We start from the raw sequence: 25,518 nt of genomic DNA on the forward strand, positions 1-25,518 counted from the left end.
CATGCAGATGAGTGTAGACCATGGCAGAGGTCAAGCCAGCATGGGATATCTTTAAAAAGCCCAGAGCTGAACCAGACAGCTCTACTCAAAAGCCTTCTTTGCCAATTTTTTTTCCCATTCCTGCCACACTCAGGTCATGCCAGAGTTTCTCCTTGCAGCACATGGAAAGTGCAGCAGTTGCATGTCAAAAAAATGCAAGGAATAAAGAACTACAGAAGAAAAGGGCAGATAGCACAGGGCAGTTCTTGTTTATCTTGCACTGGGGCTTGCAAGGTTGCAGAGATCCTCAGGCTGAGCTTGGATGGGGAGGAGATGTCCATTAGCTCCATCTCCTTGATTTTCCACGTAAAGCTTTCCCCCCACTTTGCCACTCTGGTCCCCCCAGCCCTGCCCCTGCCCCCCCATCCCATTAGGACCCAGCAGGCTGTCGGAAGCATAATGGAAGAGAGAGCTTTCATCCATCACAGACCTTGAAGAGTTCAGCGAGGCAGAGCCATCACAGAGGAGAAACATTCCTCCGTGAATCCGCTCTTGTCTCTAGGGTGGGAAGGGGGAGGAGGAGGGAGAGATAAGGCCAAACTAATTTGTCTTTTTTAATTGGCTCAGAATACTTGAACGAAAGCTGGTTTGTTATCCTTGGCTTTGCTCTGGCAGGCATCCAGGATGTAGGGCAGGGCCGGAGGCTTCTGAAGAGTTAACCTCTTCTAAATATCCTATTAGGATCCTCTCCATTTAGTGTAAGGACGATGTAAGCAGACTCGGAGTGGGAGGGCCTCTTGGGCTTGCTTTCTTCCCTTTTTCTGGTGGAAACTCAGCTTTGGAAGGGACACTGGGACACAGAACAGCAAAGGCCTGAGGGTGAGAGTCTGCTGGTCAAATTCTGTTGTATGCACTGTAAACATCCAGAGCTGAGCTAATCACCCCGAGCTCACTTTGTAGTCAGTGAAGAGAAACACACACTTGAGGGACAATTGAGCCAGACTAAGGCAGGATCTGAAAGAGGTCAAATGATTCAGGCCTGGAGTGACTGGAAAGGGAGAATAGAATGGTTTGGGATGGAATTATAGGATCACACAATGGGTTGGGATGGAAGGGACCATAAAAACCATCTAGTCCCAACCCCAAGGCATTTTTTCTCAGGATGTTTATTTATCTGGTGTCACACAGATCTGTTGGGAGGCCTGTGCAGGTCTTGAAAAGTAGCTGGAGGATGAGGACATCTAAAATGGCACCTGATGTCAATGGGCAATGGATCAATCTGATAAAATAATCTGGATGTCTGGCCTTAGTTGATCATGTTTTGTGTTCAAAGTTGTGAAGAATCAAGAAATCATAGAATGATCTGGGTTGGAGGTGACATTAAAAATCATCCATTCCAACCCCCCTGCCAGGAGCAGGGACACCTTCCACTAGACCAGGTTAAGAAGTGGCACCAAAGTCTGGCTTGGGGTCAGACTGACTGGACATCCACGATTTCTGTTGAGTGACCTGTTTGTTGTAAAAGAGAGATCACGAAATCCTTTAAAACAAACTCAAAGGCATATTTACAAGATTGTTTAGGCATGAACTCCACCTTCATCACTCTTTGTGGTCATGATGTCTGACAGACAAAGTGGTAAAACTCACTTCCTTTGAAGGGTCCCAACTGCACCTTTCATGAAGATGGATGATGTGGGCCAGGCTGGTCCATGGGGCTTGGAGAAACCTGGGATGGTGGAAGGTGTGCTGGGGGTTGGAGCAAGATGAGCTTTAAAGTCCCTTCCTATCCAAACCATTCCATGATTTTATGTGTATGGAGCTGAGTTCAGGACAGTGCTGGTGGATCTTAGAAAAACCCTGCACTTTTCCAGGGCTGCTCACACACCCAACTGAGGTCCAGCCAAGAGGCACTCCACAGAAAACCAGTGATGCTGCACGCTTTGCCTTCCTCCCGTGCTCAGAGGGGTGAATCCTTTTTCTGCAGATGGTTGCAGTCCCAGGTCAAGGCCTGTGCCCTCCACATGTCTGGGAGCATCAGATTTGCTTTGGTCTCTGACAGCATTACTGCAAAGTAATTTCTCTCTCTGGGCCGTGTGACTTGAGCAGGGGAAGAGGCGAGAGGCAGAGCCCAGCAGCTCTGACTGACAACTTGCAAGGTCCAAGGGTTAATTCTGTGCTCCGTTATAAATTTCCCTTTGTAGAGCTGCCAGGCCTAATTGATTTAGGAGCCAAATTCCCATTTCTCATAGAAGACTTATCTGGACTTGTAAAAAGTGGAGCTTGCTTTCAACCCCAAAGCAGGAGAGTTAATGTGAGCTCTACATGTTCTGCCATCCTAAATCATGTTAATTAGCAATGTCATTTAATTCACAGAAGCGCCTGATTCCTTTTTTATTTTTTTTTTTTTCAGAACACCATATTGCCATCAAATGTGGGCAGTTGCATTCCTCAGCCTTGTGGAAAGGAAAGCTACCTTGTTTGTACAAATAAAAGCCTACAAAGTGAGAAAGGGAAAAATGTCCTGGAGAAATATATCCAAGACTGGAATGGTACAGCCAGGGCTGTGTTTGCCAGGGCTGGAAATCCCTGCTCCCTTTTCCATTGAGGGAATCTCCTGGAGTTCACCCCGTGTGACCCAAGTAACACCATCACAAACCAGTCTCAGCCCCTGGGTTTTGCTTTCCCCCGAGGTTTTAATCAGCTCCTTTGACAGATGCAGGCACAGAGGGAGTGACTCTGTAGCCAAACACTTCTGTGGGTGCCCCCAGAAATGGATCTTGTTCCAAAACTCTCAAGATACCTGGGACAAGTCCCATCCCATGGCAGCTGCCACAGCCCCAGCCAAGGATCAAAGAACCCCAGGAGTGAAGGGGCTCCTTGAGGGCATCTCCCCCCTCCTCCTGCCCCAAGGCAGTCAGTACCTCCCTGCTTACCCTTGCCAGGGCTGTTCTGAGCAATGCTGAGTGTCTCACACTTCCCTGTCCTTGCCGTTAAAAGTCCCTTCCCTCCTTTCTTTTACCTCTCATGAATGAATTTCACTCCTCAAGAGTCTCTTCAGACTAACCAGTTTCACTGCTCCCTCCTTAATCTGATTTTCCTGCTCCTTTAGTCATTCTCTTGGCACTTTTTTGGGCTGTCCCCAGTCTGACCCCTCTCTCCCTTGAAGCCTGGAGGGGGGCCCAGCTCTCCAGCTGAGACCTTCCCAGCACCAAGGAGATAACTCCAGAGCTGACTCCAAAGATAATGCCACAACTCCATGGAGATTCCCAATGGCTCAGACACTTCCCAGGGGTTGGGAAGACGAGTTTCCATTGTGAAAGGAGACTGAGGAAGGCAGATCCCACATTTTGGTGTCCACATCCACCTGGCCATGCCTCAGTCTCTGCTGCCAAGGGGAGTGAGGTGTTGTGGTGGCTCCATCAATATTGGGGTGGGATTTGGTTGTCACAGGGGGGGGTCTAAGGTCATTTTAGTCTCAGGTCCTGCTGCCATTTGGTCTTTTGTTGACATCTCAGGTGCTTTCAGACTTTCCTCGCGCCTCTGTTTGGCCAATAGAATTGTATCTGAGAGTATAAAGGGGATAAAGGGAATATAAAGGGATATTAGACATCCAGATCACACAGAGACACTGATCTGGGGAAATTTATTATTCTTAATCCACAACTGAGTGCTGACTTGTCATGCCAAGTCTCGCAGCCTCTCTTGCTGTTTCACATTTCTCCATTCCCATCACTTTTCCCCATGTAAAGGCTCCCCTTTCCCTGCTCAATGCAGGCATTTCAGGACCCCTTCCCTCTCCATCCCTGAGCATCCCCTGGGAGCAGAGCACTGAAACACCTGAGGAGGACCCCAACACTTGGGATTTGAGCCTTGTAGAGAGGAAAGGGATGGTGAAACACCTTCCCTCAACTCCCCTTGCATCCTCGAGCTCTGCCTGGAGAGGAGCCGTCTCCTCCTGCCTGGGGATGTGCTGGAGGCTGAGCAGAGCCCATTTCTTCATGGAAACCCCCCTTCCCTTTTCCATGGCTCTCAGAGCCGGGCACCCCCAGCCCTGGGAGGGCTCTGACAGTAACCATGCCACGGGGGGCTGTCAGTCAGAGCAACCTTGGGCAGTGTCAGCCACAGTTCGCTGTAATCTCCCGGGGGGAGAGCGGTGCCAGAAGTGACAGCTACCTTTATCCACATCCCAGGGATATAAACAATATCCTGAAATAATGACAGGGGGAGCATAAGCATCAATATCCTTCAGCTGCTTCTCCCCCTTCTCTCTCCACCCCGGAGTATGTTCCTGAAAAGCCTCGTTTCCTAATACCTGGGGTTTCTGTGCTTATTAGTCTTATCTGCTGGAGCAAAGTACCTCGGTGAAAGACATTTTTTGGTGACGTTTTTCGGAATGTTTTTGTAATCCTTGCATTTATAGGCAAAGACAAGGAGATCAAAGCTGCCCAGGGTTTATAAAGCATGTCAGGCTGAAAGTTTGACATCAATTAGAGTGATATACACGTTGTCCAGATTTATGAGAAAACACTGATTTCGCCCCATCCCCTGCCCCCAAATCAGTGAGACATTTGCAGTGACTTGCATCTCTTTTCAGGGCCTGCTGATGAGTGATCAGGGATCTGTGACCCAGTGCCCAGTGGTTCTTCCCAGCTGGAATCCTGCATGCACTGAGTATGCATGGACTCAGCTGCTTCCATTCACTCTGCCCATGGCCCTGCAGTGGCAGCAGTCAGAAATTATTCACTTGAAATGAGTTGGAAAGGGGAAAGGGGATGCAGGACTGAAAATTTTGTTTTCCTCTTAATGCTTTTCTGCTTAATGTATTTTTTTGTGGCATGTCTTCTTATGCTTTCTTTTGCAGTAGAAATGACTATCACCAGAAGGAATGGCTGAAAAATCTAAATCCTTCATGGTTTGGTTGCAAGGGGACACATTCCCTCTAAAAAGGCAACTGAGGGATTTCCTAAGGAGAGAGGTTTGGGTGCCCATCCCCACCACGTCCCAGTGTGGACACCTCTCTGTGACACAGCAGGGAAGATGCAGGGAAGCCTCGTGGTTGAGTTTTTCAGGAGAGGAGATTTCAGTTCACAGCTTCTCTTAGGCTCCGGAAAACAAAACTGAAAATCATCTGGTTCCCAGAAAGGAGCCATGACCTTCTCATCAGCCCTCTTGCTGAAGGTGGTCGAGTCTGTAACAAAAAATAAGTGACTTGTAGAGCGTGAAGGTAACGGAGGGGAGGCTGTGCCTTTCATCTTCAGGCTGCTCCCCTGCACAGGTGGCTGTGCTGTCTTTGCTTCTGCCTTGATGCAGTGACACGGTGGGGATGGAGCTGGAGTCTGATTTATAGACACAGACTCCCTCTCTTGTGATCTTCTGGGATTTGCACAAAGAATCATGGAAAAGTTTGGGTTGGAAGGGACATTAAATGTTCAGCTAGTCCAGTCTTCTTGCAGTAAAATGGGACAGCTTCCACCATCCCAGGCTGCTCCAAGCCCTGTCCAGCCTGGCCTTGGATGCTTCCAGGGACCCAGGGGCAGCCACAGCTTCTCTGGGCACCTTGTACCAGGGGCTCACCACTCGCACTGTAAAAATTTCTTCCTTATATCTATTCAAAATACAGCCTCTTTTAGTTTAAAATCATCACTCTATGTCACAACAGGCCCTACTGAAATTTTATCACCACTCGTACAAGGTGATTGTGATTAGCAAATCCTGACTTGAAGGAACATCTTGAAAAAAACATTTTTGGGGCTCAACTGTGTGTTTTGCAGAGCCTCTGCCTTTGGGAATTTGGTCCAGGGAGAAGATCTGAAATGTCAGGGGAAAGTCAGCTTCCCCCCAGCTGCAGGAAGTCCCTAGACATGGATTTGGAAGCAATGAAGCTGTTTATGTATCTGTTGTGCAGGTTTAATTTACCTCTGGTGTCTGGACAGGCAGCAAATCCCACAGGATCATTTACCTCTGCATGGCTGGAGTAAAATGAAAGTAATCCTGAATATCTAGGAGCCTAAAAAAAGGTTCTGGATCTAAAAATGGCCAAAGCGAAGGCAGGGTGGGGGATGAGGATAACAAATGCAAATTGGAGAGTTTATCCCTAAATTAGACCTTGCTTCCATCTCATTTCCCCTGCTGCCTTTCAGATATCCTCCCAGTATTTCCTGGCAGTCCCTCTGCATTTTTAACATCCGAATTTTCCTCATTTACCCCAGCGTTCACTGCTCTTCCTGTGTCTTGTGACCGAGGGTTGATTGCAATGGACGTTGTTCCTCCAGAGCAAACCAAGAGCTGATTGTCCCTTTAACCCTCCTGGAACACAGAAATCCACCCAAACCAAGGAATTCTCCCAAAGCACCTGTGGCAATTAGAAACACAATTTTTGCTGAGTGGAGGGAACAGGAGGTGCAGATTTCAGCAGGGATTTTTGTCCCTGTGTTGCCACAAGCTGTTCTATGCCACAAATGTGCAATGAGCACAGAAACTTCCACCAGGATTTTCCATTTCCTCCAAGTGAAACCCAGTGCTGCAAAGGATTCTCTCAAATCTCAAGGCTCCTACACATCTCAACACCTCCTCCAGATCAGACTCCAGGCAAAGGATAAGATTGAATCATTTATTGCTTTTGCAAGGAAAATATCTCAGCAAAGTGGTTTTTCAGCTCGTTTTTTGCTCATGGTGGCTGTCAAATGTGTCCTGTGGTGGTCACTGGAGGTGTCACCCACTCAGCAGACCCTGGAAGGATTCAGCTCATGTTAGAGCAGACACCTCCATCCAGCTGAATTGCTCTCCAGGCATCACTGACTGTGGATCCTGGGAACAACAATGAATCCAGATGCCTAAAAACGTCTTTGATCATTTCTTTGAATCCTTTGGCTCTGAGGCTGAGTGGTGCCATTTGTCTGGGAAGGGGGATGAGCAGTGATATTTGTGCTGCCCAACAAAGCCCATTCATGTGACCTAGCCTGTCTTCTGTGCATTTTCAGAGGAGAACTCTGAAAATTCCTACAGATCCATGAACTGGCATAGCAGCTTTTGTGTCTCAGCAGCAAAGGATGCTTGAAAATGGACCAGAATCAACATTATCAACATTTATGGACCAAAGAGCTGATGTGAGGGTGTTCAGTACAACTATTATTGGCTGAAATGAAGGAGGAATCCCTATGGAACCACCTTTAGTGGCTTTTTGCTAATTTCTGCAATTCTTTAGGACCTCAAGGTGTGCAGGTTTTCTTTCTGTAGTTTCTGCAGACCCCACTGGGTTGGCATTTCCCACTTTGGGATTTTACCATGGGACAGGATGTTGTATCAGTGAACTGAGCTGAGTGATCCAATTCACCAAGGAAAGAAATATTTGTTACAACTTCTGAAGAGATGTTCAAAGGTTGTCATTAGTTGTGGTGCAGCCACATCCTTTATTTCTTATTCTGAAACCTGAAATAGCTGGAGTGCCTGCTCTGCTTGTTTCTCCCAGATTTTCAGACCTTCAGCTTCTCCAAGCTGTGCTGTTCTGTCCATGCCTGCACTTGCTCCTCGTTTACAAAGCCATAATGAGCAAGTTCAGTCTGGGAAAGGATGAGAAACTGGGACCCCTCATGACAGTCATTAGAGGAAAGGCTGAGATAATTGGCATTGTTCAGTCATTTTGAAACTCAGGGTAAAAAGCATCAAAGTCTTTTCCATTTTGGGTTTTTATTGTTTGGGTTTTTTCCTTTTTCTTTTTTTTTTTTTCTTTTCTTTTATGGCTGGACTTGCCAAATTTGGCCTGAACTTGCAAAGAGACTTGATCTGCCAAAACCTGCATTTTTGAGTGAATTAATGATGGTCATGAAAAATTTCAGCCAGCTGAGACAAAACCCAGAGCTGTCTTGAAGAGATAAAGTTAAAATGGTGCAAAAGTCTTTCCAGACAAGCCTTTATGGTTAGCTCCTTAAAGGAATGCATGTACCTAACTCCCTCTCAAATGATGGAGAGTCTCTACTTAATTCTTGGATGGCTTTGGCCCTTCATGCTTACATGGTGATGGCTGTTCTTGACAGCAGAAGGGACTGAACCGACAACCACTGAAAGCAAAAAGCAGAGTTCTCACTAATTCCATTCACCTCATCCAATGATTTGCACAGATTTCCCTACAGGACTGTGACAGCAACATTTGGTGGCACAGGATTGGAGCTGACCTTTCCTTCCTCTGAGCAAATTCCTGCACCTGGCATGTTTCAAGCCCAGTTTGCTTTAGCTTTAGCAGTAAAATGCAGATTCTGTTGAAAAATGCCAGTGACTGTCTCTACTCTTTGGCCTTGTTTTGTTTTCAAATCAAAGAACAGCCTCAGCATCCTCCCTCATCCTCCCTTTTATTTCCCTCTTGGCAAAAAATAAAGGCGTATATTTTTCCTAGGATGCTGGTATCTCTGCCCAGAACATGCCATGATATTATTTTTAACTCTGTTTTCTCTTCCTTGCTTTTCTTTATGGAAGAGCCTTGGAAGCCTCTCTTTTTTTCTTCATCATCACCCACATCTGCTTTGCCCTTTCCTTCCCTTCCTCGCTGCTCCTGATAAAACGCCTTGGTCTGATTCCAGCAAAATGCCAAATGTACTGTGCAGGGAGCTGGGCAGAAATACCTCTGCTGATTAAATCACCCTTTTTAAATAGCCTGAGCTGTTCATGTCAACCCTGGTGCCAAACTTCTTTGCCTACCCAAATCTCCTCAGCAGCAGCAGACCAGTGGCAGCCAACCCTCTCATGCTCTTGGCTTGTGTTGAGAAAAGGCAGCTAAAAACCAGACAGATATGGAGATGTCTCCTGAAACAACAGGAGGAGTTGAAGGAGCAGGAAGAGACATTTCTGGGAAGACTGAACTTTGTGTTTCACCCAAATTCTGTTGTTTTCTTGCTGAGTGTGGGCTGAGTGTTGTGTGAAGAGCCTTAGAGGGCTCACTGGCAGTCATGGTGTGTTTGTAGGTGGGTTTGGACTTTTCCTCTGTTGGATGAAGGGTTTTGGGAGGCTCAAATTTGTCTTGGTGGCCACTAGGGTCCTGCCACATAAAAAAAAAAAAATAAAAAAAAATTTAAAGAATACATAGAATATATATTAAAAAAATAAAAAGGTAAAAACCAAAATGGCAACACCTTATCTTTGGGATCTTGTGGTACTTCCTGGTGCTGAGTTTTCTTCTCAGGGACGTGGGGCAAAGGGGCTGCCCTGCTCATGGATGGCTGAGCTTCCAGCAGCTCCAATGCCCCTGTTCGGGTGGGGAGGAGGGAGGAACTGATCCCATCTTGCTGGGCACTCAGGACCTTGCAGATTCTGCACCTCAGAGAAAAAGCAGGAAAGGCATGAGGAGGAGACCTGATTTCATCTAGGCTGGCTGTGCTCAGGGGATATCCAGGGAAGAAGAGACATTCTCTGGCTAAGAACATATTTCTCTTTAAGATGCCCCACTATCCATACTGGTGGGATGCCTGGACTGAAGCAAAGGCTGAAACACTCTCCCTGTGCATGGTGGGTGCAGTTCTGCATCTCATCTCCAGGGATTCCAGGGATTTGATATTTCCTTGTCCTCATTTGGGTTAGCACTAACAGCTGATTGGACCTGTGGACCAGGGAAAATCCTGATCAAAATCACAGTGGATTTATTATCATTTTCACATTAATTTTCACATTATTCACATATTCACATATTATATTCACATATTCACAATTATATTCACATAATTTTCACATTATTATGTGAAAACAGTGTGGATGTTTATATGGATAGAAAGAAACCCCAATTTCACACCAGCAAGGCATTAAATAACACATCAGGGCTTTGTCAGGAGTACAAACCCCTCTGTCTGTGGGGAGGAGGAGGAGGACAGGATGTAAAAAATATCCCATGGGAGCTGCTCACCTTGCTGCTGGGGGTACCTGGCCCTTTCCATTGAAGCACCACCCTGGAGCCACCAGCTCAGGGATGCTGGGCTGGAGCATCCTGCACCCCAAGCCCGTTATTCCACCCTGCCAGCACAGCCCTGTCCTTGCTGTTCCCAGGCAGGAGTCAAGGTCTCCATGGCAGGACAGAGCCTGACGCAGGCGGCTCCCCCGTGACGCTCCCACTGCTGGCACAGAACATTCCCATGTTCTGTTCCCCAGGGGAGGAGAGGGGTGGCCGTGGGGACAGGGCACAGATGAGCATGGACAGTCACCTCGAGCAGCTCCAAAGCCAGCAGGGCTACAGCAGCATTGTTTTGCTGTCCTGCTCTGAGGAGGAGGAGGAGTGGGGCTGACAGCAGGGATTTCGTGGGAGGTTGTGTTGGAAGAAGCCAGCACAGCTGGGCTCTGTGCTGTGGCCTTCACCTGCTGCTTTGCCAGGGGAAAAAGGAAAGGGAAGATGTGGCTGCAGAGCTCTTTGGTTTCTCCTGCTTTCATGCTTTGTTTTGTCCCCCCAGATGGAAGGACCCTCTGGTGCTGCAGCATGGGTTGGGTCCATCCTGTTAAGCTCTCTTCACCTTCAGAAAAGGATGGCCAGGCTCACAATGATTATTGGGAATTTTGGAATGATATCTGGCTCATAAAAACACCCAGACTATGCCTGGGACTCACCTGGATCAGCCAAGCCAGATCTGTGCCAGACAAAGCAGGATGAAGAGTTTGGAGATGGAGCTTCAAAGCTTTCTCCATGTTTCTATGAGAGATAGAGCAATGGGGTCAATCCCTTTCCCTCCATCCATTTTTTTAACTCTTCCTGCTTCAGAGCAAACATTGGTTGGGCATTTCCCCTGCAATGAATTGTCCTGACGTTCCTTCCTTTTGCATCCAAGTGGGACAAGGGCAAGAGAAGCCCTCTGAGTAAAACACAGTCCATCCTCAGGGCTCAAGCCTTCCTTACTTGTGTACAAGGAGCTGAGGGTGGGAAGCTGGAGAGGGACTTGGGACAAGGGATGGAGGGACAGGACACAGGGAATGGCTTCCCACTGCCAGAGGGCAGGGATGGATGGGATATTGGGGAGGAATTGTTCCCTGTGAGGATGGGGAGGCCCTGGCACAGGGTGCCCAGAGAAGCTGTGGCTGCTCCTGGATCCCTGGCAGTCCAAGGCCAGACTGGATGGGGCTTGGAGCAGCCTGGGATAGTGGAACAAGTTGATCTTTATGGTACCTTTCAAGCCAAACTATTCAAGTATCCTATGAAACTGGAGGTGAATTTAGATCACCTGCCTGGTGGGTGTTGCTTTATTCCCAACAAATGGATTTACATTTTCATGTCACACCTTGGGGCTGGGATGTTTTTAGTCCACACCAAAGGCTTTGCAGTTTTCCACTGTTCCACTCTTTTAAGGTCAAATCCACAAGGCACAAAGCAAGGCAATGTTTTAGAAACCCCACCAGTGCTTCTGTAGCACCTCACACTCACCCTGCAGGCAGAGCACACACACAAACCAGTGCTCCCACCCCTGCAGCCTTCCCCGACTCCCCAGCCCTCTGCATCCAACACTCAGCCACAGGCTGAGCCTCTCCCAGCAATTCTGGCTCCGAGCAGCCAAAGTGGGAGTGAGAAGAAGGCAGGGGGCTGGGGGCAGGGTGTAAATTGCTCACGGAGGATGCTATCACGTCAAACGCACTGTTTACAGGCTGCTGCCAGGTTATTGAAGATCAGAGAGTGGCTGGCTCTAAACACAGCTACTCCTGGAGTGCAGCGTGTCGGGGCTGCTTGATACATGTCCCCCTGCTGCCCTTGGGGTGACCTTTGAGACCCTGGAGTTATCAGGGGGAAGCGACCATGCGGTGGGGCTGGAGACCACCAAGGCTGCGAGGGGAGCTGTGGGGAGATGCTGCACAGCCCAAGGGGAGGAGATCTGGAGATACAGAGAGCTCCTGGCCCGTACAGAGTCATGGCTGGGGACCTATAGGAGCACCTAAACACCTGGGATAAACATTTGCCACTCCACGGAAGGCAGAGGTTCCTTTTTCCAGTCTGACCAGTTGGGTGTTGTGTTGTGGTGTTGGCCCACGGAGAGAGGTGGCTCTGTCCACCAGATGAAAACCAGCACTGGTGATTTCAGGCAAATTTGTGTTTATTAGATATATCTGTAGTATTAAATTCAACATAGACAGGAATGTGATCATCTGCACTGCTAAACTCTTAACCTGTTGCTCCCAGAAACTATGAAAAATCCAAACAATCCCTGGGCGTCAGGCTGGAGACAGCACACATCAAGAACAACTCCCAAAATATATTTTGGACCTGTCCACACTATTTTGGAGGCTGACAGTTTAATAGCATGGACAGGGCCAGAGCAGACCAACTGGCCTCAGGACCAGGGGCAAGAGCTGGTATTTTTTTATTTACAAGCACAGCTGTACTGAGTAGGTGCCAGAGTTTAAGGTACTGGAAAGTCAACACCAGACAGAGCAGCCCTGGAAGTGTTTGTCCTGCCAAAGAAAGGCCCCTGAGATCTTTGTTTGAAGATGACAAAGTCTAGTGAAGGTGTCCCTGTCCAGGGAGGCTGGAACTGGATGATCTTTAAAATGTCTTCCAACCCAAACCATTCTGTGATTTTAAGGAAGTTGGTCAGATGCAGATGGGAGAGGCAAGGTGTGATATTAATTTCTAATCTCCTGGATGAGACAGGCCAGTTGTTCTGGAGGTTTGATCTGGTTAAGAAAGCAGGGGTAAAGCCTCTCACTTTTACCTGTTCAGAGAACCTTTGTCAAAGCACAATCCCCAGTCAAGGCTTTTCCCTGTGGCTTGGAGGCTCCCTGCGGTTATGGAATCATTTAGGCTGGAAAAGCCCTCTGGGATCATCAAGTCCAACCATCCCTCAGCACTGCCAAGGCCACCCCTCACCCACGTCCCCAAGTGCCACATCCACACATCTTTTCATCCCTACAGGGATGGTGATTCAGCCATTTACTCCATTTCCAGCCGAGTCCTCATTCCCAGACATCAGTATGGTTTCAACTCCCATTTCTGATCATGATCCTGAGCACCCCTAGCCCAGGGCAGTGGGCTGACCACAGAAAACTCTCACCACCCTGCCACAGCTGCCTTTTCACTGTCTCCACCCTGTGGCTTCAGCCTGCCCTTAAAAGAAAAGAGGAAAGATAAGGTCAGAAAGAAGGTTCAGGTGAGGATGAGTAAATATACACTTGAAAGGCTGAGGGGAATCTCCGGCTATCACAGAGACAATGGTGGCCAGTAAAACGTCTGGCTCTGGTACAATCAGGGTGACATCTGGCATTTAGAGGATGGTGGCAGGGATTGGTGGCTCCAGGGAGATGTTCCTTCCTTCTGCTTTGCTGGCAGAGACCTGTAGTTCAGGTTTAAGGTGAGAGGACGAGCTGGCTATAAATCCTTTACTTGTGACCACGAAAGTGGCAAGGCCATCCTCATCTCCAAGGGGAGTCAGAGCTGGATCTCCTGTTGCCAGCTCCCAGGATCATGAGCAGGCCAGAGCAGCTGGCCACCCCTTCTCTCCAATGCTGGATAAACTGCTAAATTTATCTGGGAGTGACCTTGGACAGACTGAGGGAGGAGGAAACCCTGGAGAGAGGGAAGCAGCCTAGGAAAGGAGAACCCATGGCAGATCACAGCCTGTCTGCAGTGCTGGGCAATCCCAAATGTTATGGGTGCAGCAGGAGCCCTGGGAGAGCAGAACAAGGAAATCAGTGATTTAGAGACTTTCCAAGCCAGGGATGGTGCTGTAACACCTGGCTCAGCCCCCTGAGGAATGAGCAATCCTGCAGAAACAGCCCCAGCCCTCTGCCTGCAGCCCAACACCAACATCTTTGGGGCAGCCACGGGAGCTGTGTGACAAAGGAAAACACTGCCCTTGAGCCCTGTTATCCCTGTAGGCTTTTCCTGGCTGCTGGCAGAGATGGAATGTTGCCCTGAGCAGCCAGTGGGGATAGAGAGGACTTTCCTTGGGCAGATTTGTTGCAGATTTTGTCTCTGCTTCCCACCGGGAGCACGTCTGTGCTCTCTGCCATGCTCACAGCCTGGCTGTGACACACAGACCCAGCTTCTCCTTAGCTGGGGGTGCTCAAGGGATGGCCACAAATGCTTGTCAGAGCCAGCCTGCAGTGTCACCACCCTTGGAATGCTCTGAACTAAGACTCAGTGAATTCTCCCTTGACACTGGGCTGCTGAGCAGCCTGGCCAGGGAGGGGACCCTCCTGGAAAAAGTGGTCATTGTTCCCTTTGGTGGGGCAGCTCAGAGACCTGAGCTCAGCCTGGCAGGACATTGATGCCCCTGTTTGCTCTGCGGGGTTTGCCAGGGAATATTTAACCCGCTGTGTGAGGGTGGAGGTAAAACAGAGCAAGGTGAGGGCTCCTCACCAGCTCCCTTCCCCAGCAGCCTGGATCTGCAGTGCCAGCAAGGCAAGCTCCAGGCAGCCTGTCCTGCACAGAGCAGATGGAGACACTTGGATCCTCCCTTTATCCCCCTGGGACAGAGCCTGAGCTCCTGGAATGTGGCAGTGTGTGTGTTTGTGGGTGAGCTGTGCCTGCCAGTGCTGTCCTGCTCCAAACAAGAGCCCAGCATGGGATGGCATTGAAATAAAATCCCATTTCCCAGGATGTGGGACAATGCATTTAAGCTGAAGGAGGGTAGATTCAGAATAGGTATTAAGAAGAAATTCTTGTCTGTGAAGAAGCCGTGGCTGCCCCTGGATCCCTGGAAGTGTCCAAGGCCGGGTTGGATGGGGCTTGGAGCAACCTGGGATAGTGGGAGGTGTGGGCTTGGATCAAGATTAACTTTAAGGTTCCTTCTATTCCAAAGCATTCTGTGATTCCACGGTTCTGTGACATGACTTCGATGCTGCTTTGCTCTTGTTTTACCTCAGCTGACCAAGCCCGTCCCTCAGCTCCAGGGTGCAGCTGCAGTTGGAGTGTGTGCTGTGCTGAATCTTTTATTAGACATGAGAAAATCCACACTGCTGGGAGTGCCTGGGTTCTGAGGAGAGCTAGAGCTCACACCTGACGAGACAGACAGCAGAAAAACTGCCCAGTGCTGCAGCTCCCCAGCTGAAAACCTCACTGATTTTCCTTAGCTCTCCCTCCCATTCCCACCTCTCTCCCCTCTGCACCTGCTGATGTTTCCATGCCTGTCTCCCCCTCTGGCCCTGGCTCCAGGTGTCCAGATGCACTTTCCACTTTGCCAAGATGTCACAGTGCACAGCCATTGCCTAGGGAAGGTTTCACATTGCAGCCACAGGCTATTTCTACATCTGCAAGGTGAAGAACTGAGAAATACCACAAAAACCTTCTCTCCAAAGCCTCAAACCACTTGTAAACAGGGTGTTAATGACAATGAACTCAGCACAAGACCAGACACTACCCACAGAGATGAAATTTCAGACAGAAGATGAAGATGCAGACAGAAGATGAGCAACAGGACCAAGACTGAACAGGAAAGCAAAGACCAATAACGGAAAACTGAACTTTCTGTGTGAGAATTGGAAAGAATATTCCAGTGGCACCCAGGGAAGAAATGAAAGGATTATTTTGGATATTATAGACATCACTTGATAATATTTTTAATCCTTCTCCGGACCATTCAGGGGTTCATGCTCTGTCTCTGGCAGGAATTTACTCATATCTTATAAAATACCTTTGCACAGCCTGACAAGCTCTTCTTGGGTAGTTTGAATCTGAGAGCCTGGATCACTTTTATCACCTTTCTCCTGCTCCAAGACACCTCTGTGAGCCTCGGGCTGGAGCTCACCCATGTGAAGAGACTGCCAGGTTGGAATGGGGACAAAAGGGTTCTTGCAGAGATTTCTGATGGCATTGGAGACATCCTGGGCTGGAGGCCAGTGAGGAGAGCACCCCACTCCTCCCCTGGGGCTGTGACTGCAATCCCTGGTGTCCACGCTCAGGAGGGCAGGTCCTTTTCTGTCCAGCTGTGCTGGAGGAGCTGCAGGGCCCATTTCCCAGCGGTTTTGGTGGGTGCTTTGTAAAACTGTGGATGTTTTGTAAAACCATGGCTGCTCATGGAGATCACGCTCTCCCTCCATCCCCTGGAGAGGCTCAGCTTGGTGGCACAGCCCCAGCCTGCTCCCCAAAGCAAGGGAAGAGTTTCCAGTGGCTTCGTGGAGGAGATTATGGAGCCAGGGAACAAATTTGATGTGTTTGTGTTCAGCAGGAACAAAAAGGGCCGTGGTGGCCAGTGCAGAGGAAGCTCAGCTCACAGCCTCTTGTTATGTTCACCCTGGGCTTGGCCACGTGCTGCAACTGGCCATAAAAATATCCATTTCCTTTCTAATTTGAGCTGCAACACTTGACACTTTGGCCTTGGGTGATAATGCAATGTACAAGTGCTCAGCAGACACCCTGCAGCCCTTCTTCCTGCTTTGCTCTAGCACAAATAATCCAGTTTTCACTTCAATAAAATATTAACAGCCAAGGAGTCTAATAGCTTTCATCTGTATTTATTTCCTGGTTATCATCTCATTAACAGGAATCTGCTGGTTCTGCATGGAGTTCCTGGGATCTTGGAGATACCAAGCTGGAGTTCAAGCAAGGGGAAAGAGTTTTCCTTCAACTTCAGTGAAGTTATTGAATAAATGGCTTTTTTCCCCTGTGGTTTAAAATGGGCTTTGTGTAATTATAGCACATGTAACTTGGGAACCATGAAGGAACTGGACCAAGCCTGATTAAACTTAAATTATTTCTAGGGCTTACTAGCCTTGAGTTCACAGGGTTCAGGTTGTGAAGATGGAGATATTTTCCACAGCCCAAGGTTTCCCATCCAGCTCCAGTGCAGTCCTAGAGGGGTGCAGGTCTCCCATGGACCTCCATCCACCATCCCCATGGAAAAATCCCAGACACCTTAGGGTTTCTGCACTAACGTTTCTGAGACTGGGTCATCTCAGCCAGTTCCCTTCTTTCTCAGTCTGGGAGATCGTTTATTGTCATTAAATCCTCCTTTTCCCTCGGGGGGACAACTCCTTTTTCTCCCAGGCTCTTGTGCAGGTGGAATGAACAGGTAATTCTGTGTCATGCCTTGGGCTTGGTTGGGTGTTTTTTCTCATACACATGACATAGAATCATGGAAAGGTTTAGGTTGGAAGGGATTTTAAGGATCATCTCATTCTATGATTTCTCATCCCTGCTATGAGCAGGGACATCTTCCGCTATCCCAGGTTGCTCCAAGCCCCATCCGGCCTGGCCTTGGACATTTCCAGGGATCCAGGAGCAGTCACAGCTTCTCTGGGCACCCTGTGCCAGTGTTTTACACCCTCATTTCAAAAAAACCTCTTCCTTATATCTGGTCTAAATCGACCCCATTTTAGTTTAAAAACATTACTTCTTGTTCCATCACAACAGATCCTGGTACAAAATCTGTCCCCATCTTTCTTACAAACCCCATTTGAATGTTTTAGGGTCTACTGGAGATTTCTCTTTCCATCTCTGCTGTCTCTTTCCCATAGCATCCCTTTCCACTGTGAAGTGCACCCTCTACAGCTGGACTCAAAATCTGCTTCATGGAGAAGAAAACAGCAGATGAAACACCCTGGGGATGGTTCTGGAGTGTTCCCCCGTGCCCCAGCTCACTCCTGTGCTCCTCACATTCCTCCCACGTGCCATCTGTGCCCTTTTTCTTTGCCCTCCACTCCTCATCCCAGTGAAACTCCTGACTGGAGCCCAGCCTGAAGCCCCCTGTGGGCATTCCCCCGGATTGGAGCTTCACCAGAAACCAGGGAAATGGCATTTGAGGGTTCATTTGAACCCTCTCTGCGCTGGGTGTGAAGCAGGACCTGCCGCGCTGCTGCACGGGGAGTTTGTGCAGCGAAGGCTCAGCCAAGCGAGGAAGGGTTTTATTTCCGAAGTTGATTTTTTTTTTTTTTTTTTTTTTTTTTTTAACATGAGTTTTCACTTCCCGAGAGCCTTCCAGATTCTCTGGGAAGGAGGGACATCTCGTGGCCACATCACGAACATCTCTCCTGCTCCCCGGGCATCCCCCCATTCCCTCCCCGGGTACCACCCCAGGATCATCCCTCGACCTCTCCCTTCTCCTCCAGGGGCTCGCGGTGGCCACGGGAAGGACAGGGGCTCGCTCACACCCTGACGCCCCAATAAAGAAATGGGAAATCCTCGTATCCAGTTTTTTATTACGGACTTGAGGCAGAGCGGGGGCATCACCCGGCAGGAGCGCTCCGGAGCTGGTGTGACCCCAGGAGCCGCGGGCAGGACACGCTGCCAGCCCTGCCCCTGGCACAAAGCGGGTGTGCTATGGCCAGCAGTGGCATCAGAGCGGGGCAGAGATTCTTCATCCCCACACCACCCTCTTCCTGCAGCCGCAGGTGCGGAGCTGAGGGGCTTTTCTCTATCCAGGTGGGTCACGAAGGAGTTTTCTTCGTGCCGGAGGTGATGCCTGCCAGGCGGGCACAGTCCTGTCAGCCACCTCTTCAGTCTCTGCGACAACCACAGAGCTGGCAGCATCCTCCTCGCTCATGTCCCTCCTCATCCTCATCCCCATCTCCACACCAGCGGACGGGAGGAAGGGAAGCGCCCGCACCGAGGCACCGCCGGTGGTGGCTGTCCTGCAGTAATGTCCCTGCTGTCCCGCAGGGCTGTCCCTGCTGTCCTGCAGCGATGTCCCCAGGGGCTGTGGCTTCACTGCTGCGGCTCGGGCTCGTACTGCTTCTCCGTGGAGGTGTAGAAGTCCTCGAGCACCGACTGCAGGTACTCGAAGGTGGGGCGCTCCTCGGGGTTGGTGCGCCAGCATTTGAGGATGATGCTGTAGAGCTCCCCGGGACACATCTCCGGGCACGGCATGCGGTAGCCCCGCTCCAGGTTGCGAATCACCTCGGGGTTGGTCATCCCTGGGGAGGAACACAGCCCAGCAGGAGTTATTCAGCATCCAGGGAGGAGGGAAAAGGTCAGTGCTCCCAGCAGATCCCACCCCGGCTGGGCTGGAGGGGCTGCGGTGATTCCTGTGTCTGGGAATCTTCCCTTCCTCAGGGTGGTGCTTCCCCTCCATCCCTCTGTCCCCTCCCTGATTCCCCTCTCTAAGTTTGGCTTTGACAAAACAGCTTTGAAGGACCTCTTGTGACAAGAGGGACATTGAGGGGCTGGAGCATCCAGGGAAGGGAACAGAGCCGGGGAAGGGGCTGGAGCACCAGGAGAGGCTGAGGGAGCTGGAAAGGGGCTCAGCCTGGAGAAAAGGAGGCTCAGGGGGACCTTTTGGCTCTGCACAACTCCCTGACAGGAGGGGACAGCCAGGGGGGTCGGGCTCTTCTCTCAGATAACAAGAGGAAACGGCCTCAGGTTGTACCAAGGGCCATTTTGATCAGATATTAAAAGCAATTTCTTCACGGAAAGGATTGTCCAGCCCTGACACAGCTGTCCAGAGCAGTGGTGGAATCCTCGTCTCTGGAGGGATTTACCAGACAGGTAAATGTGGCACTTGGGGACATGGCCTTGGCAGTGCTGGGTTAATTCAATTTAGAGACCTTTTGCAACTTTAACAATTGTGTGATTCTGAGACAGCTGTGTGTGTCTGAGCACTCCAGTGAGTGCCTCCAAACCTAGAGTAACACTGGATCCCTGGAAGTGCCTGGATAAGGGATCCTGTACCTGGATAAGGGATCCTGCCGTAGGTGATGATCTCTGTCAGGAGGATCCCGAATGACCACACATCAGATTTGATGGTGAAAACCCCATAGTTAATGGCCTCTGGAGCTGTCCATTTGATGGGAAATTTGGCACCTGTCCCAAAGGAAACAAAGAGAAATAAGTCCTGGAGTTAAAGCGTCTCCCTTACTTGTCATAGGCACAAGAATTCCCCAAAACTGATCCCTGGTTCCTTTGGGCTGTTGATTATGGTTCTGTAATTCTTCCTAGGTGAGGGGCTCTAGCCCTTTGATTTTCTGCACATCCTTCCCAGGATCTGCTTCATCCCAGAGCTGGATGGAATATTCAAAACCAATTTGGCAGATTTATTATGGGACAACAACGGTAGGATTTTACTCTGTATAAAACTTTTTGGCTTCCACTAGAAAAATTGGATCAGATGATCCTTGAGGTCTCCTTCCAACCTGGTACTCTGTGATTCTGTGAAATCACTTATTAGAATGGGGTTGTTTTTAGCAAAAGTGCATAAATATTACAGTAAATATAATTTCCTCAGTCTTTAAAGCTTCATATTTATATTAAAACCAAAATAAGCCCCATCTTATTTTGTACACCAAGATCTTGTTTAACCCATTGTGGACAGCAATGACCATAAGGTTGCAATTTCAGTTTATCTAAGACAGAAAAAAATAAACAACAAACAACCAACAGCAAAACCACCTTGGTAAGTGGGAACCGATTATGTTATGCTGCAGAGGAAACCACATTTTTATTTATACACATCCTTGCAGGACTGGAAATCCAGGGTGTGAAATAAGCACCTCAGGTGTTGCACATCACACTCTGAGTGACAAGGCTGGGAAATGCAATCTATTAATTGTTCAAAGCAGATAGAGGTGAGCTGTTGTTCCAGAGCAAAGCTAGCTGGAAAAATGCTGATGGGAGCTGCTTTCTGCTGGAAAAGCAACTCCTTTGGTTATTAACAGAATTATACTGACTTAATCAAAGTTTCTCTTAAGGATAAAACTGCCTTCAAAATTTGCAGCAAAGTCAAAATTCTCCTTCATGGCAGTTTCTGAATTACATTTGGGATCTTTTACTACTCTGAAATAGTTTTGCATGTTGAAATGAGTATAATTTGTGTCAAAAAGTATTTTGGGGATAGGAAATTGAAAGGAATGTTTCCTATCTAATTAAAACAGCCAAAAAAACTATTAAATTTCATTTCCTCAGAGTATATTTTAGGGGGAATTTTATCTCATCCCAATTCTAGAAGGGGACAGATTTCCAAAATTTGAAAATCTTCCGGTAAGTGCCACTTATGCCTGACTGAATTGTTTTATTTCAGTCACTTCTAGTGCTTTCCCTAATGCTCTGTAAAGTCCCTTTGCAATGTGAATGATTTGATCTCATACCTGACCTCAGAGAAAGAGCTCAATACAGGCATGATCTCAGAAGTCTTTTCCAAACGAAATGATTCTCTGATTTATTGTTTTCTAAGCAGTCCCTCTGCTATGGAAGGGACCTGATGTGGTCAGGGCTTGGCTTGCCTGGGCACATCTGGAATCTGCTGCTGGATCCAGATTTGTGGCTCCAGCTCTGTTATTTCCTTCCCTCTGGACCGAATCCCTGTGAAAACCTGGCCACAGGCAGCAGCTTTCATTTAGCAGAGATCAAATTTCTCCAGCAAACAACTGGAGAGTCAGCAGGACTCCCCCAAACAGAACCAGGAGAATTTTTTTCCCATTTCCAATTGCAGTTTTCAGTTGTTTTTATAATCCCCAAGCACTGCTGCCTCTCCTAGAAATGGATTTTTTTGGGGGTGTTTCCGTTTCTCTGCCTGACAGCAGCAGCCACGTGGTGCCCTGTGCCTGATGGCAGCCTGGTATCCTGGCATTCCTGGGGGCAGGAGGGTGGGAGATAAGGGAGATAAGGACACGCACCTTCCTGAGCCAGGTACTCGTTCTCGATGAGCCTGGCCAGACCGAAATCAGCGATTTTGCAGCAGAGCGTCTCCGAGACGAGGATGTTGGCAGCCCGCAGGTCCCGGTGGATGAAGTTCATGCGCTCGATGTAGGCCATGCCCTCTGCCACCTGGGAGGGGAGGAAGAGCCCATCTTCATCATCATCACCTCCCCATTTTATCTCGGCTGGTTTTCACCCACTTTTACAGAGCACGGCGTTTTTACAGGGTTGTTGTTATCTCTCCGTGCCCGTGGATGTGCCCGAGTTCCCCGTGGATGGATGGATGGATGGATGGATGGATGGATGGATGGATGGACAGGTGGATCAGCAGACAGGTAAATAAATCGATATTGCCCTGGTACAGGTGCAGATATTCAGCTTCACCAGCCTGAGCAGCCAAGTGAAGCAGAACAGAAGCACCACTCTCTGTTTTGTTCAGAAGTCACAGCCCTGAGTTGTGTCTGCAGCGAGAGCTGAAACCACATCACTGGATTCCCAGTTTCTGCCACAAGTCTCTGCTCTCCAGTGGGGATTTTAGTCATAAACATTCCAGATAAAATATGTGAATTAAGAAAAGAAAAAAAAAAAGACCACAAAAATCAAACTAGCAAATCATTGAATTATAGAATGGTTGAAAAGGATTTTAGGACCTTAAAGATTCTCTCATTCCATCTCCAGCCATGGGCAGAGACATTTTCACTATCCCAGGTTGCTCCCAACCCTGCCCAACCTGGCCTTGGACACTTCCAGGGGTCCAGGGGCAGCCACAGCTTCTCTGTACAACCTGTGCCAGGGCCTCCCCACCCTCACAGGAAAGAATTTATTCCTAAAATCTAATTAAAGTACCTGGTGTGTGATGAGCCTCTATCAATGACAGTGGCAATATTTCATTGATGAGTGCTGGGGTTGAAAAGGGAGATTGGTAGAAGACAGAGATTGCCAGGTTGAGTCTCAGGTTTGGATTGGGCATTTATTGGGAAGGTGAGTGTGTCTGTGCAGCCCCTGCCGTCCAGGGGTAGCACCTATTAAAGCTTTTCAGTGCCTGTGGGTGAGGGCAGAGCAATTTTCCACTCCATGCAGATTCACATGAGCCTCAGAAATCACATGTGGTTTCAAACAGGATACTCACACGTACTTTCCAAAGCTGCATTTCTAACCTGTGTCAACACCCCTCTAGTGCAAGGGCTGCTTTCTGCAGTGGAAAATGGAAGAATTGATGTAATTTCCTGTCCTGATGTTAATGAGATAGGACCTGATGCTCGGCCCGTTCCAGCCCAGAGTGTTTTGAAGCATTTACCCTCAAGACTGACCACAGGATCCAGTGCCTCAGCCCAGGCTGTTCTAATTTTAACTCATCAGATCAAAAACTGCACACGAGAGGGTTGGGCGCCTGCTAAGCTGTGACGTGACCCCAACACCACAGACAAGCAGATTGCAAAACAGCTCAGCAGACTTCCCTTTCCTCCTGCTGCTCCTCCCAGAGATACCCAGGGAATGTTTGAGTCCCTGCCCTGGGAGGTGGTGCTGGGGTGGGAGAGGGAAGGATGAAAGTTGTTCTTCCAATTGATGCCAATGCCTCAGGGATGGGTAAAATCCTTCCTACCCCATGCTGAGGGTGACTCCTGTGGGTTTTGCATCACTGGGGTGTGGGGGTTTGGTCTGTGTTCAGTTATCCTGGTCCTGCTGTGTGGTGCAGTTTGCCCAGAGAAGCTGTGGCTGCCTCATCCCTGGAAGTATCCAGGGTTGGACAGAGCTTGGATAACCTGGGATAGGGGAAGGTGTCCCTGCCCATGGCAGGAGGTTGGAATGAGATGATTTTTCAGGTCCTTCCAACCCAACCCACTCCATGGTTCCATGATTTTGTAACATTGGCCAAAATCTTTGCTCTGAGTCACCCAGAGATTGCTCTGGCTGCAGCAATTTCCTCCTGCACAGAAATGCATCTTGCTAATTTCTGGGAAATGCTCCCACTAAACCCAAGGGCTCTGTAATGTGGATTAATTGGGATCATTTTCTTTATCCTCAGGAATTGAAAACAAACCACGGGCTATAATTTTTAAGAGAGGGAATGAAACAATAAAAGATGGAGGGAAGTGGGGATTTCAGGAGAGGAGGGAAGGAGGGAAGTAATTGAGTCAAATACCCTAAACAGGGAGGGTGAATTTGTCCCCATAACATCTCACAGACAACAATGATGAAGCTGAAGATATGGAAAATTTATCAGTAGTGGAGAGGGAAGGAACAGAAAGAGGTTCCCCTGCACCCCTAAGGACGGTTCAAAGTAAAAATTACAGAAGTGGCACTGCTTCAAAGAAATTAAATCTTTTCATCCTGGTTAAAGCAAGAAGGAAAGTCTTTCACTATTATAAAACATTTCCTCAAATATTAAGATTCTCCAGTTGCTAATTCATTAAAAAAAACTCTGTTTGAGGGCTGGAACCAGCAAACTTTACACGTTGTTTCCTTAAGTCCACTTTGACAAGAGAAGCTGAGTGATTTTATGGATAAATCCCAGACCTTTATTCAGCCTGATGCTTCAGGGCTTTTTTCCCCCAATATTTCCTAATTAGCCTAACTGTGCTCTGGATGAGCCAAATTCTGTCAGCAGCTGGCTGGGACCAAAGTGCAGAGATTTTGCCATTCTCATTCTTCATGTGGTTTCCCTAATTTTGCCCTATTTGTATTTAGAGGCACTTCTGGATAAAAATGTTACACTGCAGCTGCAACTATTAAAATTTGCAGCCTGGGGATGCTTAAAAGTTAAAAGTTTGTTTTCCTAAAGAGCAATATTCCCAGATTTGAGGGTCAGAACATCCTTTATGCCTCATCATCAGAAGGGCAGAACTGCTGGTCCTGCTTTGGGAGTCTCTTGGTTGAGCTTTTTCTTCTTTTTTTGGTAAAAAGAAAAAGAAAGTCTTTTTCCTGCTAGCAAGGCAGAAAAGCAAAATAAATAGAATCAGACTAAAATAAGCTGAACCACCCCCCAAAAAAACCCCAAACTCCAGATCTCTATCCCTGCACTAAGCATTCAGAGGGCTGCCCTAAGGACAGAACTGATATGCACATGGACACCAGAGGGATGAGGAGAATCCCTAAGAGAACACACCAGGAGGAGCTGTTTTTCTCCAGGAAATCTTTGCTCTGCCTGACTGCAGGAATTCCACTGAGGCAATAACAAATCTTGGATCCTTTTCCCAGTGACTGTTCACTGACCTGAGCAGAGATATCAATGAGTTTGGGGAGATTCAGTTGGCTTCCTTCTTCTGTCTTCAGGAAATCCAGCAAACACCCTGCAGGAGAGGAGGGACTGCTGTAACTCTTCTGAATAATCTATACATTTGTTTTCCCTGGTGCTTCTCTGAATATATGCAACAAATCTGCCTCCATCCTAAGGAAAATCTGAGGAACCAGAATGGGTGTCCACTCGAGCATCTTCCATTAGGAAAGCTCCCAAAATTCCCCTCTGTTTTGCACAGATCTGTTGCAAATTGCTGAACATTCATTGTTTAAAGTGTTATAAACAAGATGGGCAAAAGAAAGGACAATTTTACCATGAGGGGAGTAAAAACCTGAAACAAACTTCCACTGGGAACAGTGGAGGGGAGAACTTTAACTACTTTTCAAATGGAGCATCACCATAGTTTTTTCATCACCCAGAAAGTCTCCTTCTGTATTAGAATCAAAATTTTTTGAGTCACTTTCTTGCAGATTTGGTACAACCCCTCCTGCCCACCCTCACTCTGCATGGCAGCACTGGCCAGGTGACCAAACTGGTTCTGCAGAAGCCCAGAAAATTGCTCCAGGAGGGTTTTTACCATTGGCCATGTACTCTGTCACAATGTAGATGGGCTGCTTGGTGACCACTGCATACAACCGGACCAGTTTGTTGTGCTGCAGCTTCTTCATCAGGTTTGCCTCTGCCAGGAAGGCATCAGGATCCATGCTGCCCTCCTTCATGGTCTTCACTGCCACCTTGATGTTGTTCTTGTAGTAGCCTGCAGAGAGATTATGGTGTTTGGGGG

The 25,518-nt window shown here is 48.4% G+C and overlaps 1 protein-coding gene across 1 annotated transcript in view; it reads right to left on the reverse strand.

Annotated features, from left to right (window-relative positions):
• Positions 1 to 18,054: 18,054 nt before the first annotated feature.
• The window catches only part of BLK (BLK proto-oncogene, Src family tyrosine kinase), a 45,873-nt gene continuing 38,409 nt past the window's right edge, over positions 18,055 to 25,518 (reverse strand). The window contains exons 9-13 of the mRNA XM_088162853.1: positions 25,312 to 25,491; positions 24,710 to 24,786; positions 21,475 to 21,625; positions 19,535 to 19,666; positions 18,055 to 18,780 (exon numbers count right to left, since the gene is read on the reverse strand). Coding sequence (XP_088018979.1) covers positions 18,572 to 18,780; positions 19,535 to 19,666; positions 21,475 to 21,625; positions 24,710 to 24,786; positions 25,312 to 25,491 — 749 coding nt within the window. The 3' untranslated portion in view covers positions 18,055 to 18,571. The remainder of the gene's footprint in view (positions 18,781 to 19,534; positions 19,667 to 21,474; positions 21,626 to 24,709; positions 24,787 to 25,311; positions 25,492 to 25,518) is intronic.

The sequence above is a fragment of the Sturnus vulgaris genome, chromosome 3 (genome assembly GCF_052056855.1).
Source record: "Sturnus vulgaris isolate bStuVul1 chromosome 3, bStuVul1.hap1, whole genome shotgun sequence".
Lineage (NCBI taxonomy): Eukaryota > Metazoa > Chordata > Aves > Passeriformes > Sturnidae > Sturnus > Sturnus vulgaris.